A 25512-nucleotide genomic window follows, 5' to 3' on the forward strand; every position below is an offset into this window, starting at 1 on the left:
AATAAGCCACTTCTGTTTCCACTGAGAAAGCCAGCTTGACCACTCACATTATCATTGGGATAGAGGACCCGGGAGATGTTCTCGGCCAGATTCCGGTCCAGCACGGCCTGAATGTAGTCTCCAACATTAACTGAAGGAAATGTTAGAAAAATCAATAAACAGACAGGCCAGCTGCTGTCTTCAGAACCCTCATGATCTCATCTGATGCTTGCTGAATACCCTGCTTGTTGAATACCCCAACATTTTGGGACCAGGGACTGATTTTGTGGAAGACAATTTCTCCATGGACTTGGGGGGGGGGGGGTGGTTTGGGATGATTTAAGCACATTACATTTAGTGTGGATTTTATTTCTAATCTAATGCCACTATTGATCTGACAGAAGGTACTGGTCCATGGCCCAGAGGCTGGGGACCTTCTGCCATGTGGGGTTCCTAAAATTCCTAAAAATTCAAAAGGATTTCAGCAAAACTTCAAGCTCTCATTCACAGGAGAGTCTATGAAGGTCAGACTGAAGGACTGCTTTAACCATGTTCTCCATAACTGCTCCATAAAATGCTTAGTCACTAAAGAGTTCATATCAGAAACTCAGCTCACTTTCGTTCTAATTGGTAAAGAAAAAGATTAAAGACACACGAGCCCATGCTGTACTCACAGTCTCTGAGGTTAAAGTCATTGGGCGCCCGAGCAGACCAGAGCCGCATGGTGTTGACGGTGTTGTTCAGATACCCAGGCACTGGGGTGTCATATGGAAGGGCCAGGACCACCTGTGGGGTGAAACCAAAGCAGCTGCTCACTGTTGCCCACATAGGAGGATGTAGGTTGCACAGAGCTGGGAGACAGCAATGGGGATTTGTTTCCTGGCTCCATCACCAACTCAGATCGTATGATCCCTAAACCAAGATGAGGCTCCCAGGGCTGGAGTGTCCTCCTCGCACTGGAACAATCTGAATGGCTGGAACGACCCAGACAGATGGACCTCTCTATCAGTTTCATGTTGACTTCCATTTGTGTCCTTTGCCCTGATCTGGATGCAAATCTTTTGCATTTCAGATCAAGCCATTGCTCTAAGAATAACAAAGTATGATGTGCAAAGTAGCAAATGTGAATCTATACCCATTAAGAATAGTAATCAGGATAAGTTTCATGTTGGTTATTCAATGATGTGATTTCAAATATGGTGAAAAATCAATGAAATAGGAAATGTATGAAGATAAACATGACATATCATGTTTAAAATGCTATGCTAGAGTTTTCACAGTTGCATGAAGAAGAGTTATTTTAGTGATCTAACAAATCAGCTGATAATTAGCTGAGACGGGTCTAAGAGGTGAGCTTTGGAAAATTTAGCTCAATATTTGTGATGGTCATGGAAATAAAGAACAGGAAGATGAACTGTGTTTTACACGACTTTAAAATTTTTGTGAGAAAAGACACTTCTATTCCTGCCTCATCAGAGTCAATCTCTGAGGAAGGGGAATGACAGAATGGTTGAATTGGTGGACGCTAGAGATCGTTTAGTGCAACTTACTCATTTCGGATACGAGGGGAACGAGGCTGAGACGTCACCTACCCAAGGTCACAGACAGTGGTAGTGTTGAAAGCTAACCACAGATCTCTTTAATTTGGTCTGCTCAATTATAAACGAATGAAGGACTTTAGTCTATATCAATGACATACATTCAGTCATACTTTCATGAACATCATTATCATAGAGTAACAAATCACACCGACTTGAATATCTTTTACTAGGAAATTAAGGTCTCTGGAGATTCTTAAAGCAAGCTGTGATCAATCAGGAAGTCATTTACAGAGTGGGACTGAGGCCGGATTCAAACATGACTCATCTTCCTGACCCTGGCAGCATAACTGAGGCAGCTGGGGAAGCGCATGGCTCGGAAGTCTCTTTAGAGAACTTTGGGGAGAAATCGCCACCTCGGAGCTGACATGGGCTGCACCTTCTCCGGGATGCTCTCGTGGTGGTGGGAGCAGGAGAGCCGGGACCCCCGTCAGGAGCCTGAGCACTCGCTCAGAGCTGTGGTGCAGTGTGAGGCTCTTCCTGAGAAATCCTTCTTTCCCTCTCTCTTCACAGGTGTCACACCTGTGCAGTCTGAACGAATTCCCCCTCCTCTTGTCCCCTTCCCCCTAATTTTTCATAGCATTTCTGCAATAGGTCACTTGCACTTCTAATCCTCCCTGCCGTCTGCTTCCCTGAGGACCTGAACTGACACAATAATGACACAGACAGTTCAATTTGCTGGAAGCCCTCAAACAGGCACACACCATGACTTCATGCTCTCTGACCTCACTAGTTACAAATCTGGGGGCTGATCAGGCAATAGCATCAATCCATAAAGTTCTGCACGAGAAGGGTGAGCTCACTCTTTATTACATCTGCCCCATAACCTTGCCTTTGTGGGCACAGAAAAATACACTCTTCCCAACTGGATTTTTAGATAGATTATGAAACTGTCTAGAGGCACTTTGTAAATACATCATCAGGTCATCATAAGGTTATCAGTGGGACCTACGGAGTAAACAGAATGCTTCTAGGATTGAATGTGTAAACTGCATACATGTAAATAGATCAGAAGCCTGGAAGTTTTAGACATCAAACCCTTGCTAGTTTAATACTCAAAACATGTGAGAATTCTTTGGGCATATTAGCAATTGATTTGTTGCAGTTTTCCTGATCATATTTGTAAACAACTGTAACTCAGACTGTGGTCTATTGTTTGACCAAAATAGAAGTGGAGGAGATATAAGGAAATATCTTGAAATCACCATATTGTTATTCCTTATATCATTATATATAATGACCTATTTTAGCTTCTAATCCATTACTTCATATGCTGCAAAAAAAAAAAGATTTTTTAAAAAAGTCCTACTTTTAGCAGAATAAAGCATTAGTTTAAAAGTCTGCTATAACATGGGTCTTGATTCTTCTAAGATAAAATGAAGCATTTATTTATGAAGATTAGTCCACAAACCAACTGAATGTAGCATTACAAGACTGAGTTTTGCCCCTGATTTTGCTATATAACAAAGACCATTTCCCTGGTCTTTACTATTTTCTTTAAGCTTTTAAAGAATGGCCAATGAGACATCTCTTCTGGCTTAAGACTATATTTACTAAACAAGTATCTCAAGTGGAGCCTCCTGACTGGACAATGCAGTCCAACAGTGCTTAGGGCTTTTTTTTTTTTAATTATTATTTTTTTATTTTTATTTTTTTAATTTTAAAATCTTTAATTCTTACATGTGTTCCCAAACATGAACCCCCCTCCCACCTCCCTGCCCATAACATCTCTGTGGGTCATCCCCATGCACCAGCCCCAAGCATGCTGTATCCTGCGTCAGACAGACTGGCGATTCAATTCTTACATGATAGTATGCATGATAGAATGCCATTCTCCCAAATCATCCCACCCTCTCCCTCTCCCTCTGAGTCCAAAAGTCCGTTATACACAGCTGTGTCTTTTTTCCTGTCTTGCATACAGAGTCGTCATTGCCATCTTTCTAAATTCCATATATATGTGTTAGTATACTGTATTGGTGTTTTTCTTTCTGGCTTACTTCACTCTGTATAATCGGCTCCAGTTTCATCCATCTCATCAGAACTGATTCAAATGAATTCTTTTTAACGGCTGAGTAATACTCCATTGTGTATATGTACCACAGCTTTCTTATCCATTCATCTGCTGATGGACATCTAGGTTGTTTCCATGTCCTGGCTATTATAAACAGTGCTGCGATGAACATTGGGGTACATGTGTCTCTTTCAATTCTGGTTTCCTCGGTGTGTATGCCCAGCAGTGGGATTGCTGGGTCATAAGGCAGTTCTATTTCCAGTTTTTTAAGGAATCTCCACACTGTTCTCCATAGTGGCTGTACTAGTTTGCATTCCCACCAACAGTGTAGGAGGGTTCCCTTTTCTCCACACCCTCTCCAGCATTTATTGCTTGCAGATTTTCACCGCTACTATTCAACATAGTTCTGGAAGTTTTGGCCACAGCAATCAGAGCAGAAAAAGAAATAAAAGGAATCCAAATTGGAAAAGAAGAAGTCAAACTCTCACTGTTTGCAGATGACATGATCCTCTACATGGAAAACCCTAAAGACTCCACCAGAAAATTACTAGAGCTCATCAATGAATATAGTAAAGTTGCAGGATATAAAATCAACACGCAGAAATCCCTTGCATTCCTATACACTAATAATGAGAAAGTAGAAAAAGAAATTAAGGAAACAATTCCATTCACCATTGCAACGAAAAGAATAAAATACTTAGGAATATATCTACCCAAAGAAACTAAAGACCTATATAGAGAAAACTATAAAACACTGATGAAAGAAATCAAAGAGGACACTAATAGATGGAGAAATATACCATGTTCATGGATTGGAAGAATCAATATAGTGCTTAGGGCTTTTTTATCAGGAAGTATGAGGACAGCAAAGCACAGCTCCTCCACTGAAGGGGCTGAAAAATAAATTGTTCAGTAACAGGGTAACACTCTACTCTTTGTGTGTGCATGCTAAGTTGCTTCAGTGATGTCTGACTCTTTGTGACTCTATGAACTATAGCCTGCCAGGCTCCTCTGTCCATGGGATTCTCCAGGCACGAATACTGGAGTAGGTTGCCATTTCCTCCTCCAGGGGATCTTCTTGACCCAGGGATCAAACAGGAAACCTGAGCCTCTTATGTCTCCTGCAATTGGCATGCTGGGAATGCTGGGGCTGGGGCAGGATCTGCCCCTTCCTGCCCTCGGGCTAGGGGCAGGATAAATACACGTCCAGGAATTAAGTCCACTTGGATTGACACCAGCATTATTTCTCTAGCAGTGATCTGGCACATAATAACAGCATGCATTTTGCAATATTTTACATTGTTTTTCTTGAGTTTGTAATGAAATTTTTTGGTAATCCATTGAATAAATACTTCAATTTTAAAATATTTACCCCTTAGAATTTAAAAGTCAATGTACATATGGCAGTGGTGTGAGGAATGACATTTAACTTTATTCACTCTTGGTTTCAACAACGGTATGTAAAACTAGAGAGCTAAGCATGCTGGGATTATGGAACTGATTAATCTCTGATAAAGTAGATGATGAAATGACTCTGGTAAGTCACTTGACCTTAGGGAAGTCACTTCTCTCTTGACCTCAGCACCCTGGTCTCCAAAATGAGTGGGTTTCACCAAGAGAAGTAACCCATTTATTTATAAAAATACATTGTTATTCAATATACAATACACTATACTGAATACCATATACACATCATACTGTGTTGTCCTCTATACAACGCTCAGTGTGAGGACTCTTGAAATACCTGGGTGTCGATCCATTTGGTCCCGGCCTCTGTGTGCTCTACTCTTCCATAGAAGTGAACAGGCAGCATGAACTCAGGGCGGGCCTTCTCCCAGGGGTTTCCATGCCTGAGCCAATCATCTGCCTCTTCTATCTGCAAAAAGGACATGGCTTATAATTGTTTTTCAGGAGATGTAGACCTACCCTTCAGTTATAGCAAATCAAAAATATTTTTGACTGGATTAACTTAGTACTGCTTTGGCAAGAAAGATGTTGGTTCTGTCAACCTCAATTCATCTTTGTTATTATCATACAGCCTAAATCAACAATACTTGGTAATATTGCTCTAAACGTTTTATATATGTATTATTGTGTTTAATCCCCATAGCAATCCTATAGGAGGGAACTTACAGCTTCTCCCTTTTTAAAGGGAACTATAATTGCTCAAAGTTGCATGGGCAGTGAATGATGCAGATAAGATTTGACGGTAGGTCTGTGGGTTCATCAGTTGAAGAATTGATGCTTTTGAACTGTGGTGTTGGAGAAGACTCTTGAGAGTCCCTTGGAATTCAAGGAGACCAAACCAGTCAGTCCTAAAGGAAATTAATCCCGAATATTCATTGGAAAGACTGATGCTGAAGCTGAAGCTCCAATACTTTGGCCACCTGATGCTGGCCTGACTCATTGGAAAAGACCCTGATGCTGCGAAAGATTGAAGGCAGGAGGAGAAGGGGACGACAGAGGATGAGATGGTTGGATGGCATCACCAACTTGATGGACACGAGTTTGAACAAGCTCCAGGAGTTGGTGATGGACAGGGAGGCCTGTTTTGCTGCAGTCCATGGGGTCACAAAGAGTCAGACTCGACTGAGTGACAGAACTGAACTGAACTGTGGGTTCTAAAGCCTGTGCCTTAATAATCTGGGAAGCCAACTGTCTAGCTTGAGGGAAAGAGAGGCCTCCCAGTGGTGTTTACTGTTGGATACCTGGACCTGATGGGTCCTACATCATGATTTTCTGTCAAGAGCTTTGTGCCTAGAAAGCACAGAATCAGTGGAGAAAAGCTACTCATAGAAAGCTCCCTTATTTGAGTACAGGTACAGAACACTATAACTTTTTTTTTTCCATTAAAAAAAAATTGAAGTATAGTTGAGTTACAATATTGTGTTAGTTCCAGGTGTTCAGCATAGTGACAGTGCTTTTGCAGATTATATTCCATTCAGTTCAGTTCAGTTCGGTCGCTCAGTCATGTCCGACTCTTTGCGACCCCTTGAATCGCAGCACGCCAGGCCTCCCTGTCCATCACCAAATCCCAGAGTTCACTCAGACTCACGTCCATTGAGTCAGTGATGCCATCCAGCCATCTCATCCTCTGTCGTCCCCTTCTCCTCTTGCCCCCAATCCCTCCCAGCATCAGAGTCTTTTCCAATGAGTCAACTCTTCGCATGAGGTGGCCAAATAATTTCCTGTGCTATACAGTGTATCTTTGTTGCTTATCTGTTTTATGCATAGTAGTTTGTTAATCCCATACCCCTAATTTGTCCCTCTCCTCTTCCTTCTCCCATTTGGTAACCACAAGTTTGTTTTCTATTTCTGTGAATCTATTCTGCATATGCATTCATTTGTATTATTTTTTAGATTCCACATATAAGTGATAACATATTGTATTTGTCTTTCTCTGTGTGACCTATTTCACTAAGCATAGTAAGCATAATATTCTCCACATCCATCCATGATACAAGTGGCAGCATTTCTTTTTTATGGCTGAGTAATATTTCATGGCATATACATATCATATCATTATCCATGCATCTGTTGATGGGCACTTGGGCTGCTTCCATGTCTTGACAATTGTAAATAGTGCTGCTATGAACATTGGGGTACATGTATGTTTTCGAATTAGTGTTTTCACTTTTTCCAGATATATGCCCATGAATGGAATTGCTAGAACATATGGTAGTTCTATTTTTTAGTTTTTTAAGGATTGTCCATTGGGTCCCATAGTGGCTGCAGCAATTTATATTCCCACCAACAGAACACCATTACATTTTGTAGTCTTTGTTTAATTTAAACCTTACGTAATTTTGATCTGATAATGAACTATTACTTACAGTTCATTTTGAAAATAACACATATTAACAAGGTAAGGAATTTATTTTATTGATAATTTCAATGTATACCCATGCAGTTACGTCAGTTTATAACAAAACATTTCTTATATAATTTTTAAAATCAGAATTTGTATTTAGGGCATCCTGGACATCAAATAAACTTTATTTTCTATAAAGAAACATAAAAATACCAAAATAATGACCAAACATACGGTGGGAGGGGGGTACATTTTTAAAGATATTATTAGTGAAAACTTCAAAATATTGTATATATATTAAAAGATGGAATTGTGTTCTGGCAAGAAGGGAGGGTTAAGGTTTTTTAATACAAAGTTCTCTTGTCAGTGAGATTACCCCAAATATGGTTATTTTACCTATTTGCTTCATCACCCTTCCCTCACAGAAAACTCACCTTTAGTTTAAAGAGATATTAATTATGAATTATCACACAATACTGGATGCTTCATGATCACCTACATATGAGTTCAGTGTCTGCCCCAGGCAGTGTGGAGAGAGGTGAACAAACACAGCTAACTTTTGAGATATTAGATAAAACATTAATGTCAACAGCCAGACAAGCTAACACATATCCATTTATTCAAACACTGATCATGACTTTATATTGGGAATGTCAGTAAGCTGCCCATTAACAGGAACTACGAGCAACATGATGAATGAAGAGGGGACTCACAGAAACAACATCTTTAGATAGAAGGTCTGCTGGAGACAGGAGAATGTAGCAAATGCAGGAGGAAGCCTAGGGAAGGCTGGGCCTAGATGTGAGCTAATCAGTAAAATGCATCCTGTTCAAATGCAGAGTCTCAGGCAGTATTTGCCTTTAAAAGTCTGCAGCTTAACATGAAGACACTGGGTACATGGCGCAGCCAGGAGCTACATGGTGATACAAAGTCAGGAACTATAATTCAGATCTGAGACTTCCGTTATCCCCGGCATAAAGAGAACAACAAAAAGACAATGAAAATTTAACAAGGAAAGGACAGAATTTTTATCAGTTGATAAGAGATTGGTAAAGTTAGAGCCCACTAGCTCATATTAATAACTAGAAACTTGATGAAAAATAAATGAGAATATCCACAAAGCATCAAACATCCTTAATGACAAAACACTTCTTGCTGCACTTAGGCAAGGGGGCAGGTTCTGGGTTTCAAATACTGATTAATGTGAACACTAATCTCTGTAACAAGAATGAACCTTAGGGCCTAGATGCCTCATTTCAGCATGCAGGACTCTTGTTAATATACACCTTCACGTTGTACATGAACCAGGAGGACAGTGAGGCAGAACCAGCTTTCCTCTCAAAAAATGTGCACAGGTTAAGGGGACAACATATTTTCTGCTGATAAATGCAGCAGATTCAGACTGTTCTCCCCTCAAGCAGAATGAAATGCCCATAGAAGAGAAACTGAACTCCGGGCTTCCCACTGCCAGCCCCTCCCGTGCAAGTCCGAGGCTGCATTTGCTCTTTTGAGGACACACTGTTAAGTGATAAGGGACTGACTAGTCAGCCAGTCACTCTCAGTGCAATCCAGTGTTGGTCTGATTTTTCCCCAGCAAATAATGGCTGATTTTAATTCCACTGGGTTACTTAACACATTCTGTAGGAGAATAGAACTCCTAGCTTGCTATTTTTTATTGAGTTTCTTCTTGATTTTGGCAAGGAATCTGTCAATAATACCCTCAATTATACAAAGCTTGTTTTTTAAGGTAAATTGAAGCATAGATGTTTCATAAACACAAGCTGGTATGAGCAGATCAGGAGAGAAAGAGAGAACTGCCCCCCACCCAATCCACAAAGGCTGTGGGGTAGTGATAAACCTCCTCTATCCTGCTTCCTTCCAACAAATTAGCCTGTAAATTTAGATTTCCACGTAGCCAGTGATCCCTGAACGCACCAGCTTGCGGAGACATATGAAGAGCAGGGGCCAGATGGGAGGAGAGCTTTCATTTATATCCAAGTGGGCTGTTTGGATTTGAACATCCCAGATGAAAAGGAGCTGAGATAAAGCAAGCAGAAGACTTGGAGTGGGGAGCAAAGTTCCCCTCTGGGTAGGGGTGAGGAGTGTGTGGCAGCTGGATCTGGCATCTTCCTAGAGAAATTACTCAATGGAATCTATTCCTGCCAGCTTGGAAGCAGAGGTCAGCTCAGGGTCTCAGTCAGTGATTGAATATTAAGATATGCTTTTCCTCTCAATTGTGGGCTACACAGGACATGAAGAACCAGTGAGTAAAAATCAGGTGGTGTCAACAAACTTTGCTGTCTGATGAAATCAATCACTGAAAAATGTTTCTGGGGAACACCGAGAACTCAACAAAGGCCACAGGAAGCTTGCTGGGAAATGTGAACTGTGCATGGCTAGTCAGAGCAGGCTGGTCACGGGCTCTAAGAGACAGAAGGTTCCAGCAGATGGCTCGATTCAACTCTGAGATTTCTACTGCCAGCATACTTTTCCACCCAGAACTTTAGCACGTTAAACTTTTAATGTGAGGCTGTCGCAATTGTCTTTCCCCCTTTCCCTCCCAGCGTCCAGTCATTTTCAGAGAACTATTCCTGATAAGGTTTGTATGATCCCCAGTAGAGTTCAAGGTAGGTCAAGCATTTTAGCAATAAAATTATTTTCTTTGAGGGCAGGGTGGAGTTCACAAAGAACACTTTGTTGCTGCAAATCTTCCTTGAAGAGCGCCTTCAAAAACTGAAAGTCCATCACCCTTTAAAAATCTTCCTGCTGCTGCTGCTGCTGCTAAGTCGCTTCAGTTGTGTCCGACTCTGTGTGACCCCATAGACGGCAGCCCACCAGGCTCCCCCATCCCTTGGATACTCCAGGCATGAACACTGGAGTGGGTTGCCATTTCCTTCTCCAGTGCATGACAGTGAAAAGTGAAAGTGAAATTGCTCAGTCATGTCCGACTTAGTGACCCCATGGACTGCAGCCTACCAGGCTCCTCCGTCACCGTCCATGGGATTTTCCAGGCAAGAGTACTGGAGTGTGGTGCCATTGCCTTTTCCGAAAAATCTTCCTAGCCTGTGCAATTTTCATCAGCCTTTTCTATGGTATGAGCAACCTTGTAGCTGATGTGAGTCGGGGAGTGACCATGGGCTGAAAAAGCATGTTGCTTTCCTGAAAGATATATGTATATATATATATATTTTTTTTTTTAATGGAAATAGTTTCTTTTTTATGGTATGATGTATTTTATCTTTGCTCTTTAAAATGCCATCCCAGTGAGCAATTGCTATGGTAGATAAAATTAGGTGCCTTTCTGACTCATTTTCAAGTTAAAACAAGTGATAAAGGATAATAGTGAAGCTAGCTTTGAAGACTAGCCAAAGCCATTTGGTCTCTCTGTTTCCCTTAAAACACTGGGGATGTATACTTCTTGGGTCTCACAGGAGAGAAGGGAAAGTTTCCTGGAATAAGGCCATTTAAAGGTAGCAAAGGTCAAAGGTGTGAATAACAGAGTGGTCTTTCATAACACTTTGGGGAAAATGCACTTGAAAGAATTTTCTTGAGATTGAGCAGCTGAATTTAAAAAGAAATCTTTCATAGAAAAGTAAAAAATAAAATCCTTAAACATTGTGGGGCATAATGAGTATCACACAGGATACAAAGACTGAGAATGAATACCATGTATTGCTTGGTTATGGTGTATTAAAATCTTGGTCCTGCTGGAAATGCCCGCCAAGCTAGGCTTCTTACCATGTAACCCTAGATTTCTTCATTGTAGAAGGTAGCCAGTTATTTTTTATAACTTTTTATGATTATAAAATACACATTTCTTATAGACTCTGACTCATGTAGAAGAATAAAAGGATAGTCAAAGTCACCCATAATCCTATTTCCCAGAGATAATTAATTACTACTGAACCTTTGAGATATGTATATATATATTTTTTTTTCCCTAGCATTTTATCTTCTTTGTTTCCTTTGGATAGGTCATACTATTCACATGATCCTATATCTCCTTTTTTCAACTAACATAAACAATTTCCCATTTTACTATAATTAATCAAAAACATAATATCAATGGCTATATTAACATATTATACAATGCCACAGTTTGTGAAAGTATCTTCCTTTTATTAGGCAAAATTAACATTATTGAGTACCTATTTGTATGCAAGACATTTTACATATTTTTATCATAATTTTGGGAAGCTGGCATCTCTATTTTGCAGACAAGAAAACCCAGGTTCAGAGAAGTTAGGTAACCTAATGAAGGCAGCATAACTCATAAGGGTAATGAGTTGTAATTAGGCCTCAAATTAGAAATGAGATCTCAAATTAGAGCCCAAATGTTTTTTCCTACCCAATACTGCCTTCTAATTGGTTTAGGAGTAGCTGAAGATACCAGTCCCATCACTTCATGGCAAATACATGGGGAAACAGTGGAAACAGTGGCTGACTTTATTTTTTGGGGCTCCAAAATCACTGCAGATGGTGATTGCAGCCATGAAATTAAAAGATGCTTACTCCTTGGAAAGAAAGTTATGACCAACCTAGACAGCATATTAAAAAGCAGAGACATTACTTTGTCAACAAAGGTCCGTTTAGTCAAGGCTATGGTTTTTTCAGTAGTCAGGTATGGATGTGAGAGTTGGACCATAAAGAAAGCTGAGCGCTGAAGAATTGATGCTTTTGAACTGTGGTATTGGAGAAGACTCTTGAGAGTCCCTTGGACTGCAAGGAGATCCAATCAGTCCCTTCTAAAGGAGACCAGTCCTGGGTGTTCATTGGAAGGACTGATGCTGAGGCTGAAACTCCAATACTTTGGCCACCTGATGTGAAGAGCTGACTCATTGGAAAAGACCCTGATGCTGGGAAAGATTGAGGGCAGGAGGAGAAGGGGACAACAGAGGATGAGATGGTTGGATGGCATCACTGACTCAATGGACATGGGTTTGGGTAGACTCTGGCAGTTGGTGATGGATAGGGAGGCCTGGCATGCTGCGGTTCATGGGATCGCAAAGAGTCTGACACGACTGAGTGACTGAACTGAACTGAATTGAAGATGCATTGGTGGTGGTGGTTTAGTAGCTAAGTTGTGTCAGACTCTTGCAACCCCACAGACTGTAGCCCACCAGGCTCCTCTGTCCATGAGATTTCCAAGGCAGGAATATTGGAGTGGTTTGCCGTTTCCTTCTCCAGGGATCGAACTCAGGTCTGCTGCATTGCAGGCAGTCTCTTGACTTGCAAGCAGATTCTTTACCAACTGAGCCCACCAGGGAAGCCCCTGAAGATACACTGGTCCTTAACAAAATTTGGAAGTTTGTCTTTCAATAGGTTTCTGATATTCTCCTTCTGGGACTTTCCTTGATGCAACCTCTCATCAAATCAAATCTTTTAGTATCTACTTTCTTTGGCCCAGAAAGTGTCCAAATACTGAGGGAGGAAAAAGCAGATGGTGACGACACTCAGCTTCTCATCCTTCCCCTCCCTGGGGATTAGCTCTAGCCTAGGTCCCCCAACCCAATGCCTGAGTGCACTGCCTTTGGACTGACTCTTAGAACTCTGACAAGGGCTCAGAGAGGTCAGGCTTTTTTGAAAATCCAGTATCTTTGGGGTATGGGTATGAGACAAGGATAGGGAGAAAGAGAAAGCCTAAATCACATTTAACCTCAAGGAAAACTGTCCGTGCACAGACAGCTATATGACTGTAGCTCAAAGGATTACTAAAGATAAACAGAAACAAATACTTAAGAATCTGGTTTGGTTATATGAAAATAAAATGAGGGTCATTTATATGGATTAATTACTATTTGTGCAATTTTCTATGGAGCACTATAATTACACATATTAAATATGTGCCAGATTTATTTGATGTAATAGTTAACAAGGCTGCCTACTGTTATCTTATATAAAAAAAAGCAGAAAACTGAGTTTATATATCTAATAAGACAGGCATATTAAGATGTGAGTTTGAGCAACCTCTGGGAGATAGTGAAAGACAGGAAAGCCTGGCATGCTGCAGTCCATGGTGTCACAAAGAGTTGGACACAACTGAGTGACTGAACAAAAAAGGCATACTAAAGAGGGCAAGACTCTGCATGTAGAAAAGAATACTGATTGTGACTGGGAAATCTGGGGATGCAGATTTACCAAAAGTGTGATCTGAGGTGACTTCACCTCTTAAGAGCCTCAGTTTTCTCACCTACAAAAATGGTGACATGCTTCCTACCTTCAAGGGCTATTGGGAAAGATCATGAGTCAAAAGACATGCTCCTCCATTTTGCATGCTGCAGAGATAGGACATTGCCCATTACAGGTGGTCTGCATTCAGGTACTCAGTGATAAGTATCTTCATAGCATCCCTATGAGTCTGGCACTGTAAAAGATGCTATAGGTCTGGTGGTGAAGGATACTGGTGATACTTGCAGACTCTCAGCTTTTAGGGAGCTTACATGCGGAGCAAAGTGGGAAGACTGACAGAATTCATCAAATGCTACAGAAATTAGTAATACCCTCTGTTAAATTCTGTAAATTATAAATCATCCAGAACATCAAGGCAAAATTTTACTGACAAAATTAAAAAAATATGAGTCACATACCTGCCATCCATCTCGAATCTTCTGATTGAAGATTCCATATTCATATCGGATGCCATATCCATAAGCTGCAAGCCCCAGAGTTGCCATGGAATCCAGGAAGCAGGCTAAATTAAACCGAGCACAAGCAAAAGACAGAGTTATCAAGGTAAGTAAAAATGTGTCTTTCTCTAAAAAAATGGCAGCCACAAAACATTTTTCTATGAGAAACCATATTTGTATTTTAAAGCACAGAGACTGCTGCACAGTGAGTATTAATTTTTTAAAGTCACATTTCCCCAATTATAATAAAATAAATACCATAGAAAAGTTAGAAAATACAAAAATGCATAAAGAAGAAAACAAACATCATTTATTATCTCACAGTCTAGAAACTACTACTACGTACATGTTGGCATTCCATTTGAGAATAGCTAAGGAAACTGGTCTGTGTTAGACATGTTCTTGTCTCTTGCACTGCCCTTTCTAGGGAAACCTGTCTCCATGCCCCCTTGCTTGAAAAGACATGTATAATTTACATGTGACCCGTCTGACCGACTGGGACATCTGTGGCAGACTCTCCTTCTGGCTAATGGAATTCCAGTGTTGTTCACATACCAGGTTATGCTTCAGGGAGGCTGGACCTGGAAGTGAATATTGCTTGACTAAACTTCTAGGCTAGTCAAGTAATTCTTGACTAGATTCTTCATGGTAATTCTATGTCCTTCACCAGTTTTGGTTTTGGCCTTAGCATACGATGAGTCATTCTACCCAATGAGAGCTGCTAGGAGGTCTGCTGGGTACAGTTAAAGAGTCTCCTTACTGCTGCTGTCTTTTTTCCATGAAAAGTCAAAAGAACCACAGAGATGCAGAGTCCTGACTGAACTGTGCTGTGGAATAAATAAACCTTGGAATGGCCAACCTCTAGAGCTGTTCTGTGATAATATACGGCCTTGTTGGCTGAATTTCTTTTTAACTTATTTTATTTTTGGTTCTGTGTTGCTGCACTCAGGCTTTCTCTAGTTGTGGTAAGCAGGGGCTACTCTCTAGTAGTGGTGAACAAGGCTTCTCATTGCAGTGCCTTCTCTTGTGGCACAAGGGTCCTAGAGTGCAGGCTCAGTAGTTGTGCACAGGCTTGGTTGCCTCATGGTGCATAGGATCTTCCTGGACCCGGAATCAAACCTGTGTCCCTTGCATTGGCAGGCAAATTTCTAACCACTGGACCACCAGGGAAGTCCAGGATGCGTATTTTAAATTTAATGCTATTGGTATTATATTTTTAATATTTTCCTCTATATTTGTTGAAAAATAATTTCTGGATTAAAAACTCAAACTGAATCCATACAAAAAGGGATATTCATTAATTAAATTGAACCAATCATGTGAAGAGTTGACTCATTGAAAAAGACTCTGATGCTGGAAGGGATTGGGGGAAGGAGGAAAAGGGGACGACAGAGGATGAGATGGCTGGATGGCATCACAGATTCGATGGACATGAGTTTGAGTGAATTCCGGGAGTTGGTGATGGACAGGGAGGCCTGGCATGCTGTGATTCAAGGGGTCACAAAGAGTCAGACATGACTGAGCGACTGAAATGAACTGAACTGAATTGAATAGTATAACAAGTGTATCACTGCCCACTAGTCAATCAAAAAGCAAACTGTCCAATGCACAAGATGGTAACACAAGGGCTAAACAACTTAGGTCCTACCACACAAGTATGTGAATTGAGCAGTTGTGAACAGTGAAGTGAAGGGGCCACTGTGGAAACCCTTCAGGGCACAGGAAGCATCTGGTTAGCTTTGGGGTTTGAAGCAATGTCGCCAAACTTTTTAAGCAATGTCTCTTTTGTTCAAGTTCCTTTCTCTACTGTCTGTCTGCTGCTGCTGCTGCTGCTAAGTTGCTTTAGTCGTGTCCGACTCTGTGTGACCCCAGAGATGGCAGCCCACCAGGCTCCCCCGTCCCTGGGATTCTCCAGGCAAGAACACTGGAGTGGGTTGCCATTTCCTTCTCCAAAGCACGACAGTGAAAAGTGAAAGTGAAGTCGCTCAGTCGTGTCCAACTCCTAGCGACCCCATGGACTGCAGCCTACCAGGCTCCTCTGTCCATGGGATTTGCTGGTCAAACCACAGTGCAGAGCCAAAAACAAATACATCTACTACTAGGTCACACCTTGCACTTCTCCTAGACAGTCTGCTGATTCTATAGGAATAGTCGTGCGTGGCATCTGAGAAGGTGTCAATAGCCAGACAACACAGCACATTCACAATGTCTCTTACCAGCAAGCCTCCCAAGACCACCATTGCCAAGCCCAGCATCTTCTTCAACTTCTTCTAACTCCTCCATATCCAATCCAAGCTGGGGATGAAAGGAAAACAACATTGAACGTGGATACAAACAGGCCACTTCAGAGAGAGCAGTCATGTCCTGCAGCTCTGGCTTGGGCATCGAGGTCCATCTGTGAACTCAATCCTTCCAGGTCTGTCAGTGCTAGAACTGACATCAGATAACCCCTGCAGATGCTGGTGACGGAAGATGCAGACTGTCCGTGAGGGCACAGCCGCAGGCTGGAGAAGAGTATGGGCTCTAAATATCCATTACGACTCTGTTATTTATTAGTTACATGACCCTGGGCAAGGCACTAAATCTCCCTATGACTTTTATCTCCTGTTTAAAAATGAGGACATGGGGGCAGTCCAGTGGTTAAGACTCCATGCTTCTATTGCCAGGGGCCTAGAAGGGGGGGCTGGTGGGGGAACCAAGATCCTGCAAACTGTGCCATACAACCAAAAGAAAAATAATAAAACTAAAAAAAAAAAATTAAAATAAAATGAGGATAATAGCATCTGTTGGAGAAGGAAATAGCAACCCACTCTAGTATTTTTGCCTGGGAAATTCCGTGGACAGAGGGGTCTGGCGGGCTGCCGTCCACAGGGTCGCAAAGAGTTGGACACGTCTTAGCAACTAAAATAAAACAATGACAATAGTATCTGTTTCATTTAGGACTGTGAATTAAATGAGATTATACAAACAAAGCACTCAGAATGATTCCTGGGTAGATATTCCTCAATAAATATTGGCTATTACTATTTCTTAGTTATTTTTTTGTTGTCAGGGTAAAACCTCAGAAACAGTCTAGTACTAAGTCCACACTACCTGGACTAAATTGGAAAATTACGGAAAAATATGAGGTCAGATTCTCTGGGATGGACTAAAGTTCATCTTTTCATGACCACAACGTATTTACTCACTGAGGTCAAAGGTTGTTAACCCAAAACCAGTTAGTGAGTTACTGCCTGTAAGATCTGGGGCCAGACTGCAGTCAGGGAAACCTCAGTCCGGTGGTCCAGCTGGGATGGGCCTAAAATCCTCTACTTCTCTCTGGGGTAGATAACAGATGGTAAGGGAACAGTCGCGGGGAAGATAAGTTAGGAGTTTGGGATTAACATATGCACACTCTACTACATATAAAATAGGTAAGCAACAAGGACCTGCTGTATAGCACAGGGAGCTATACTCAGTATCTTGTAATAGCCTAGAATAGAAAAGAATCTAAAAAGGGGGGCGGCAGAGGATGAGATGATTGGATGGCATCATTGACTCAATGGACATGAGTTTGAGCAAGCTCTGGGAGTTGGTGATAGACAGGTAAGCCAGGTGTGCTGCAGTCTATGGGGTCGCAAAGAGTTGGACATGACTGAGCAATTGAACTGAATATATATATATATATATCTGTCACTTTGCTGTACACTTGAAACTAACACAATATTGTAAATTAACTATATTCAATTTAAAAAAGAAAGAAAGAGAGAGACTGTGAGAGGCTGAGGAGCATCTATAACCTTGGGGATGGATGGAATTAGTTGACACTCAGCTCTCTGTCCTCAAGTGTTAGAACCAACACAGCCAGAGGCCACTAGCAGCAGTATGGACTCATATCAAAATTGTGTAGTCCTAGAGATCGCTTTTGGAGAAGGCAATGGCAATCCACTCCAGTACTCTTGCCTGGAAAATCCCATGGGCAGAGGAGCCTGGTGGGCTGCAGTCCATGAGAGTCGGACATGACTGACTTCACTTTCACTTTTCACTTTCATGCATTGGAGAAGGAAATGGCAACCCACTCCAGTGTTCTTGCCTGGAGAATCCCAGGGACGGGGGAGCCTGGTGGGCTGCCGTCTCTGGGGTTGCACAGAGTCAGACACGACTGAAGCGACTTAGCAGCAGCAGCAGCAGCAGCAGAGATCACTTTGGACTGCTCATCTTATCACGAGGAAACTGATGATCAGATAAATTAAAAGACCTGTCCTCTGCTGACTAGATAATAATCTAGCCCATGCCTGGCTAATGATGGTCCTTTGTGAAATGATTGCATTCTTATCTGAAAGTGATGCAATCCATGAAATTAGATATTGTTTTACATGGAAACATAATATACACACTTAAAAATGCATGCTTAAAGTGGATACCCCAGTTGCCATGGGGCTGGTTACCAATTTGAATTCCTATCTTTATATCAAAAGTTGCTTTCTGGTACAAGTCTTGATAACTGCATCTTCTAAAGAGTTCAAAAATGGATCTGCCTCTATTCATTGTTAAAAGGGCTTTCAAATTTGCTCCCGGTTCACTGGAGTACTGGGGTCCCTGTGACGCCAACTGCTAATACCCTAATAATTAGGGTTAGGGTTAGTGCTTAGGATTTGTAACATTCTTAAACATTTGAGTCTAGAGTAGGCTATACTCCTTGAGCAAGGAGTAACTTCATCCCACCTGGTTGGATTCTGGTCCAAAGGAAGTATATTTTTTCAGCTGATATCAAGGGAAGCAAAGAAAAGGGAAGCAAAGAGGAGCTGCAATTGTTCTTTGACACGGAATGCTCTGCTAAACCCACACGAAGGAAAACAGCCCTAGTGACAAGCAGCTGTCCACATGAGGGGACAGCAACCCCATGCCAGGACAAAAGCAATTTAAACAGTCTCTCATCTAGAGTGCATCTTTGCAAATACACATTCCTCCCATCAACCACATCAGAAAAGTTAATGACTATTTTTGGTAAGAATATACTTGAAGGTCAGGAGAGGACCAGTTAAATATGTTCATACAAACAAATTAGCACGTCAGGTTCAAGACCTCAAGCTTCTCATTTAAAGAGGAAGTGTATTTTTACATCTCATGAAGCAATGGAGAAAGTATGACAACAGAATTTTAAAAGCTTATTAATTTCAGATAATGTCTTGATATACAAAGAACAGTCAAATTTTGATCATTTTTAAAAAGTAGATAGGAGTCCAAAGAAAAGCTTGTGATTCTGACAGCAGGGACTCAAGTACTCTTTAAAGGCTGTTCAGATGCAAATTTCTAAACCGCAATTTGTTGTGGAATGCTGTCAAAAACTGATTGCAGAATGAAATTCTCATGGGGCAAAACTAGTTCTCTAACTGTGTTCCTCTTAAACCAGAGATCAGTAGTAATATAGTGTACATTTGTAATAGTTTGTAACAGCCATGTCTACAGAAACAATTTTTCATCTTATTTTTTTCTTTCTTTTAGGGAGGATGATCTCTCCCCAAGGTTCCTGAGTTGAACCTGAAATTTAAAGGGAGAGAATGAGAGAAATACAGAGATAATGTACCTGGTAGATGGCCTCGTCACAGGCATTCTGCAGGCCAAGGTTGATCATGGTGTTCTGTAATGTTCGGCCCATGTAAAATTCCAAAGAGAGGTAATAAACCCTCTGAAACAAAGAAAAATGATGTCATGTGAACAGCTACGAGGCCAACCTTACTTGTCAACATAAAAACACAAGGTAATCAATAAAAAACAAATAGGCAGGACTACTTTAACTCAGGTTCAGACAAGACGCCTATAGATGCATGAAGGGCTAAAGAAAAGCTCTACTGACAAAATGGAAAAACCATCTTCTACCCTGGTTTTGGTAACACTTAAATACCTTTTACTCCCAGGAGGTGGGGGGGAAAGCAAACTCATTCAACTAAGTAGATTCAGTGTTTTGTGGGTTTTTTCTTCTGATTCACAAGCCTCATGAAAAAGTGTATGTTTTGGGTAAACAGCGGTCAGAATGACATAGCTCATCACTCATCTGTAAAATGTTTCTAGGATGATGGTCAGGTGGGCTTGGCTGTGACTGTACCTCAAGTCATCCAAGAAACACAAAGTTTAACTCCTTTCAGACACACCCACTGGCTACAAAGTAGTCCTTAACTGTTAGTGCAAGTAATATTATAATTAAATATTTTAGGATTAAAATTACTCTAGAAAGTCTATGAATTGACAATAGTTTCTTCTGAATAACAAGGTTACTGGGGTTTGTTCTCAGTGAAATGGGACACTTCTCTATCATCTTAGAAACTATTTGCCTTTGACATGGTGAAAGCCAGGTAAATACAACTGGAGTTGAAAGTGAAAGGTGCAAAGCTCATACATTACTAAAATCCTAAACTATAAGTACAGTTTACTAATTTAAAAAAAGGATCATTAACTTTATCACCCTCTTAAAAAGGATTTGGTCAAGCAGAAAACACTAAAAAAAATATGAATACAGTTCAATATAAGGAATGCTTATTATAATATTTAACTCATTAGTTACACATATATACTTAAAATGTTATAAGAAAATGTCAATTTAGAAATCTCAGTTTTCCCCATTTTCATTTTATGAAACAATTGAATTCGAAGTCTCCTATGGATAGTCGATATGTCATTTAATACTATTTTCCAGAGCACATCATTATTACTATTATCCAAGTTGCTTGAATATCTATAATACTATCATTAGGGCTCTCATTAGTTTATTAGATACCTTTGTGAGTTAGGAAAAGGAGGCAGATGCAGGCCAAAGAGGTGCAAGTTGCCACTCACCCCCATGACTGGTACCCTGGTACCACTCACAAAAAGGAAGAGTTTCTCAAGCCACAAACATCCATTTATGTAACATCAGGGCAATTATTTTCATTCTTCTCTGTGTGCATTTTCATGATCTCTATAATAAAACCACTATGTATGGCGTTTTTACTTTTTAGTGATCTAGAAAAAGCTTGCTTATAAACACAGTATATATATATCAAGCACTTGCAATTGTGAGATCATAGCCCCAGGAATAATGACTACATCTGTGTTAATTTTCTTTCTCTCCCTCTTAAGAATTCTATATTAGCATGAATTTAAGAGTTTTTCAGATATTCCAAGCTCTTCCTAAAAAAAAAAGTTGCTGCTTAAAATAAAGCATTTAAAATAAAGTAATTAGAGAAGCTTGTTGCATGACAGATTTTCCAAAGACATGACTTTAAGCTGATTTCCTATTTTTCCATAAATAAATTTTTGGGGGCGGGATTGAGCCTTATATTTGGGGATACAGAAGACTTTAAAAAATTGATCTCCCTCATCCTCTTAGTTAGTGGTCTCTATTAAACATTTACAACATACTTCTGGTAGTGAAATATTTGAGCATTGCCTATATATGCTATAGATTATATACATGCACTACTATTATTAATCTTATGTATATTTTACAAAAATAGAAAATTTTCAAAAGGCTCATAAAGATAAAATAAAGAAGACAAAAGAGTATGCAATATTTTAAAAATAATTTAAATTTTTCCTAGCATTAATTAGAGGCCCTGGTAGTTCTGGGAAGGTGTAGAGAAAAGACAGCAACACAATTGAGCCTTGCAGGGCAGGTGAGAACTGGGCAGAGGCACCTGGTGGGAATGGCATTCCAAGGGAAGGGTGCAATGTTGGCAGAGGCCTGGAAGTGGGGAGATGAGAGCAAGGATGGGGATGGCAAATCGGATTGGTGGGAGAACATGGTAAGCCCAGGAGGGTTATGGGAAATAACCTCACCTGGGATGTGACGGGCCTTCAGTGCTAGATTAAGAGGACTGTGCCAGACGACCAGAGCCAGTGCTATAGATCTGAGCAGAGGGCACTTTAGGAGGTTTAATGGGATTGCAAACTCAAATGCCTTCAGGAGCCAGGCTGAGAACAACGAGGAGTAGTGGGCCAAGAGCTGGGTTGGACATGTCCTGCCCAAAGGCACGGAAAATAAAATTGCTTAAAGATGTCTAACAGACCAAACAAAATAAGTCTGCTAGCCATTTATTCAGTTGCATGCTGCCAAGTTTAACCACTTCTGGGAAGCAATCACTTAGAAATCTAGTTCTTGGGAGAGCAGAGATCAGGGACTCAATTAGGCAGAGAAGGGAGAATGGAGGAGAGTGGGTGATTTCAAGGCAAACTGCAGAAATCAACAGAATTTGGTGAATTGCTGAATGGGGAATATAGGAAGAAGTCAAAGGTGAAAGCAGAGTTTTTTGTCTGGATGACCTGTCAGGATGACAATGCCATTAGCATTAGAAACACAAGAGCGGGTGGGATTGGGAGGGATGATGATTCTGAGTTTGTAACATGCTGAGTTTGAGGGAATAAGGGGAGATTTAGTTATGATCACCAAGCACTTATAAATGTAGGAATGGGGTCTGAAAAGGAATTGAGACTAGAGATCCAGATGTGATCCAGATGTGCGATTCATTTGCAGTTGCCAGGCAGAAGGGGAGGTGGCAGAGAAGCTTGGACACACCTACTGGCTCCACTCTGTGCTGAGGGCTGGGACCTTTGATTAACACGTGTGGAACGAATCTTGTTCACTTGTATCACTATCAGAATACCTGGCTTGAATGCTTGCCCAGTGCAGAAACAAGAGGAGAAAACTATGAAGTCCCAGTTAAGTCACTGGAGAAGAAACATACAAGGCGAGCGTGTATTCTATGGCACTAAATGCTTTTGAAATGTATGTGTGTGTCAGGGGAGGCGGGAGTTCTAAAACACGGCTCACCATCTCACACTCCAGCTTAAAATCTTAAAGAATAATTTTTAATGTAGGTGCAGTTCTCTCTGTGCAAATTAAAAATACAGTAAATATATGCATTCACAAAGAGTCAGACACGACTGAGCGACTGAATTGAATTGAATTGAAATATACGCATACATAAAGTGTTTTCTAGGATATATTTTGGGGCTTCCAAGGTGGCACTAATGGTAAAGAATCTGTCTGCCAGTGCACAAGAAGGCAGCAGTGGTGGGGTTCAATCCCCCGGTCAGGGAGATCCCGTGAGGAAGGAAATGGCAACCCACTCCAGTATTCTTGCAGGGAGAATCCCATGAACAGCGGAGCCTGGCAGTCTGCAGTCTGCGGGCTCTAAAAGAGTCTGACACCACTGACCGCAGTGCAGCAGCAAGAAAATATTTTATCAGTTGCTACCTTCCGGTAGAGGCCTAGTCATCAGGGGTGAGGAAGTTACTTTCCATTTGAAAGTTTCATTAGAGCTGCAATTTCTCACTCTGAGGAGTATTTTGCTGAGGGGCTCTTTGAGCACTTGGAATATGGACTATTCTTTTTCATGCTTTCTGCGTTAAAGCAATTTGTAATAAATGTTTGGGCCACCGTCTCCAGGATTTACCCATTTTTCACCCTTTCCAATACACTCTCTTGCCCTTATTGGGCACAACACAATCCTCGCTGCCAAGTCCTCCTCCAGCTCCGGTGCGGGTAGGAGTGGTTTGCGAACGGCGGTTCCTCAGCAGTCCGAGGGTGGCCTGGCCCTCCCCAGCCAGCAGGAGCCAAGTTAGTCCAGGAGCTCCACACCCTACTCCAGGTACTGGGGTGCGGGGGGGTGGTGCGCGGATACAGAGCTCTGAGCTTGGCTCCGGACCTCTACCCCCGCCCCTTCCTACTCCCCCCATCCCTTCGTCACACTCGGGCTGTGCTTTCGACCAGCCCGGGTCTTGCACGCAACCCCCATCTCATCTCCTCCTCTAAAAAGGTTCTGTGGGCTGTGATGCGCCTTTCTCCGACTCCTGCCCCACCTGCCCCCCTTAACTCTTATCACCATTTGCCGACCTCGGCAGGTCTCGGCTCCCTAAACCTTCAGCTCCCCACTCCCCCAACCCCGCACCCCGCAAGGCAGGTTTTTATCCCCTTTGTTCTGGATCGACTGTTTGGGGCCTAGAACTGTGCCTGGCATTCAGACTGGAGCCGCCAGCTCTCTCTAGATTAGATGCTGAGAGTAGATGCTCCCCGAAAGTTTGTGAAACCAGTGGACAGGCGAGGGAGGCTTGGGCTTCTGCTCCAGGAGATCCCGGGGACGGGAAGCGCAGTGGTTAGGGTGGCGCTGGCGCTCGGGTAACCGAGACTTAACTGGGGTGTTGGCAGAATGCCAGATCTGACCCCGGCTGCACACCCGCCGCCCACACACTCTCCCCCGGACTTCGCGGGGTGTGTGTGTGTGTGTGTGTGTGTGTGTGTGTGTGTGTAGGGGGAGGATCGGGGTTAGGAGAGGTCACCCCCAGGGCGCCACCCATCCCGCCGGGGCCATCGCCCCGACGCTCGGTGGCCGCCCTCCCAGAAGGGCAGGACGCCGCGGAGGGCACCGGAGAGCGCCCGGCGGCCCCGCTGCGCGCGGGCAGTACCTTGGGGCACTTCTCGTAGTAGTACTGCTGCGTGCGGATCCAGCGCCCCACCAGGTGGTCGCGCACCGTGTGCGCCAGCGCGAAGAAGTAGTCGCGGGGGGTGGCCACGTTGCGGTCCTTGACCAGAGTGAAGTGCAGGTGCCGATTGAAGCCCTTCTTCAGCTCGGCCACGTTCTCCACGCCCACGATGCCGCGGATGCTGATCTGCCGCCGCTTCTCCTGGTCGGTCAGGGGCTTGGCCATGGCGGCAGCGGGCAAGCGGGACGTGCGGCTCCGGACCGGCGGCGGGACAGGGGCGGAGCAGCTCTACGCCGCTCGCCGCTTTTGAGTCGGAAGAAAGTGTGGGGCCCGCCCCTGGGCGCGGCGGCGCCGCCCCGGGTCCCAGCCCGCCTGCCTGGGTGGCGGAGGGGAGGGCCCGGCTCCCCCTCTCCCTACCTCGGGACTCTGGGCCGGCGGGGCGGGAGCGACGGTCGGTGCCAGCCGGTGGGGACCTCTGCGGGCGAGAGTCTGCGCACCCGCTATGCCTGGATGGGGCGCCGGTGGGCGCTGGCGGCTGGAGGGACCTCGGGTGAACCCTCTTGGCGGTTGAAATGGGATCTGTGGTAACTCACGGACGCTCCCTTCAGGATCTGTGGAAATGGGGAAGGGGGGAGAGTGGGGAGAGGAGGGAATCCGTCCTGCTTCCCCGCTCCGGAGTGTTGAGTATAAGAAGAACGTCTGGTGTGAAAGCGTTGTAAGTAGATGGAGTGGGAGTGGGTGGGTCCCTAGAGACAGAGAAAGGGGTTGGGTGGGGGGCGGGGAGCTTTCTTGACCTAAGAGAAGGTATTTTTGGCCTAAGCCATTTTGTGATCTAAGCTTGGCCATAATATTTGTCCTTGAACAGGTCACAGCAGTTAACGATCTTGAGGGAAGTAAGAGAAAGCAGGAACAAAGGGAAAGCAGTCAAGAAAAAATAGTTCGGTGATAAAAAGTGTCCTAGTTCCTCCTCAAGCGACAGACATAACAATCTGACGCTCATCTTTGAGTTCTGCGGGAGCTAAGGCCCCCACTCAAACGGAGGATGGAAGG

At 42.8% G+C, this 25512-nt stretch overlaps 1 protein-coding gene across 2 annotated transcripts in view; it reads right to left on the bottom strand.

Moving 5' to 3' along the window:
- The window catches only part of PYGL (glycogen phosphorylase L), a 53979-nt gene extending 29254 nt beyond the window's left edge, over positions 1–24725 (bottom strand). For both annotated transcript variants that reach the window (XM_052647416.1, XM_052647415.1), the window contains exons 1-7: positions 24445–24725; positions 19592–19693; positions 16242–16320; positions 13987–14090; positions 5333–5464; positions 654–765; positions 48–130 (exon numbers count right to left, since the gene is read on the bottom strand). In XM_052647416.1, coding sequence (XP_052503376.1) covers positions 48–130; positions 654–765; positions 5333–5464; positions 13987–14090; positions 16242–16320; positions 19592–19693; positions 24445–24687 — 855 coding nt within the window. In that variant the 5' untranslated portion in view covers positions 24688–24725. The remainder of the gene's footprint in view (positions 1–47; positions 131–653; positions 766–5332; positions 5465–13986; positions 14091–16241; positions 16321–19591; positions 19694–24444) is intronic.
- Positions 24726–25512: the final 787 nt, after the last annotated feature.

This window comes from Budorcas taxicolor, chromosome 10 (genome assembly GCF_023091745.1).
Source record: "Budorcas taxicolor isolate Tak-1 chromosome 10, Takin1.1, whole genome shotgun sequence".
Taxonomy (NCBI): Eukaryota; Metazoa; Chordata; class Mammalia; order Artiodactyla; family Bovidae; genus Budorcas; species Budorcas taxicolor.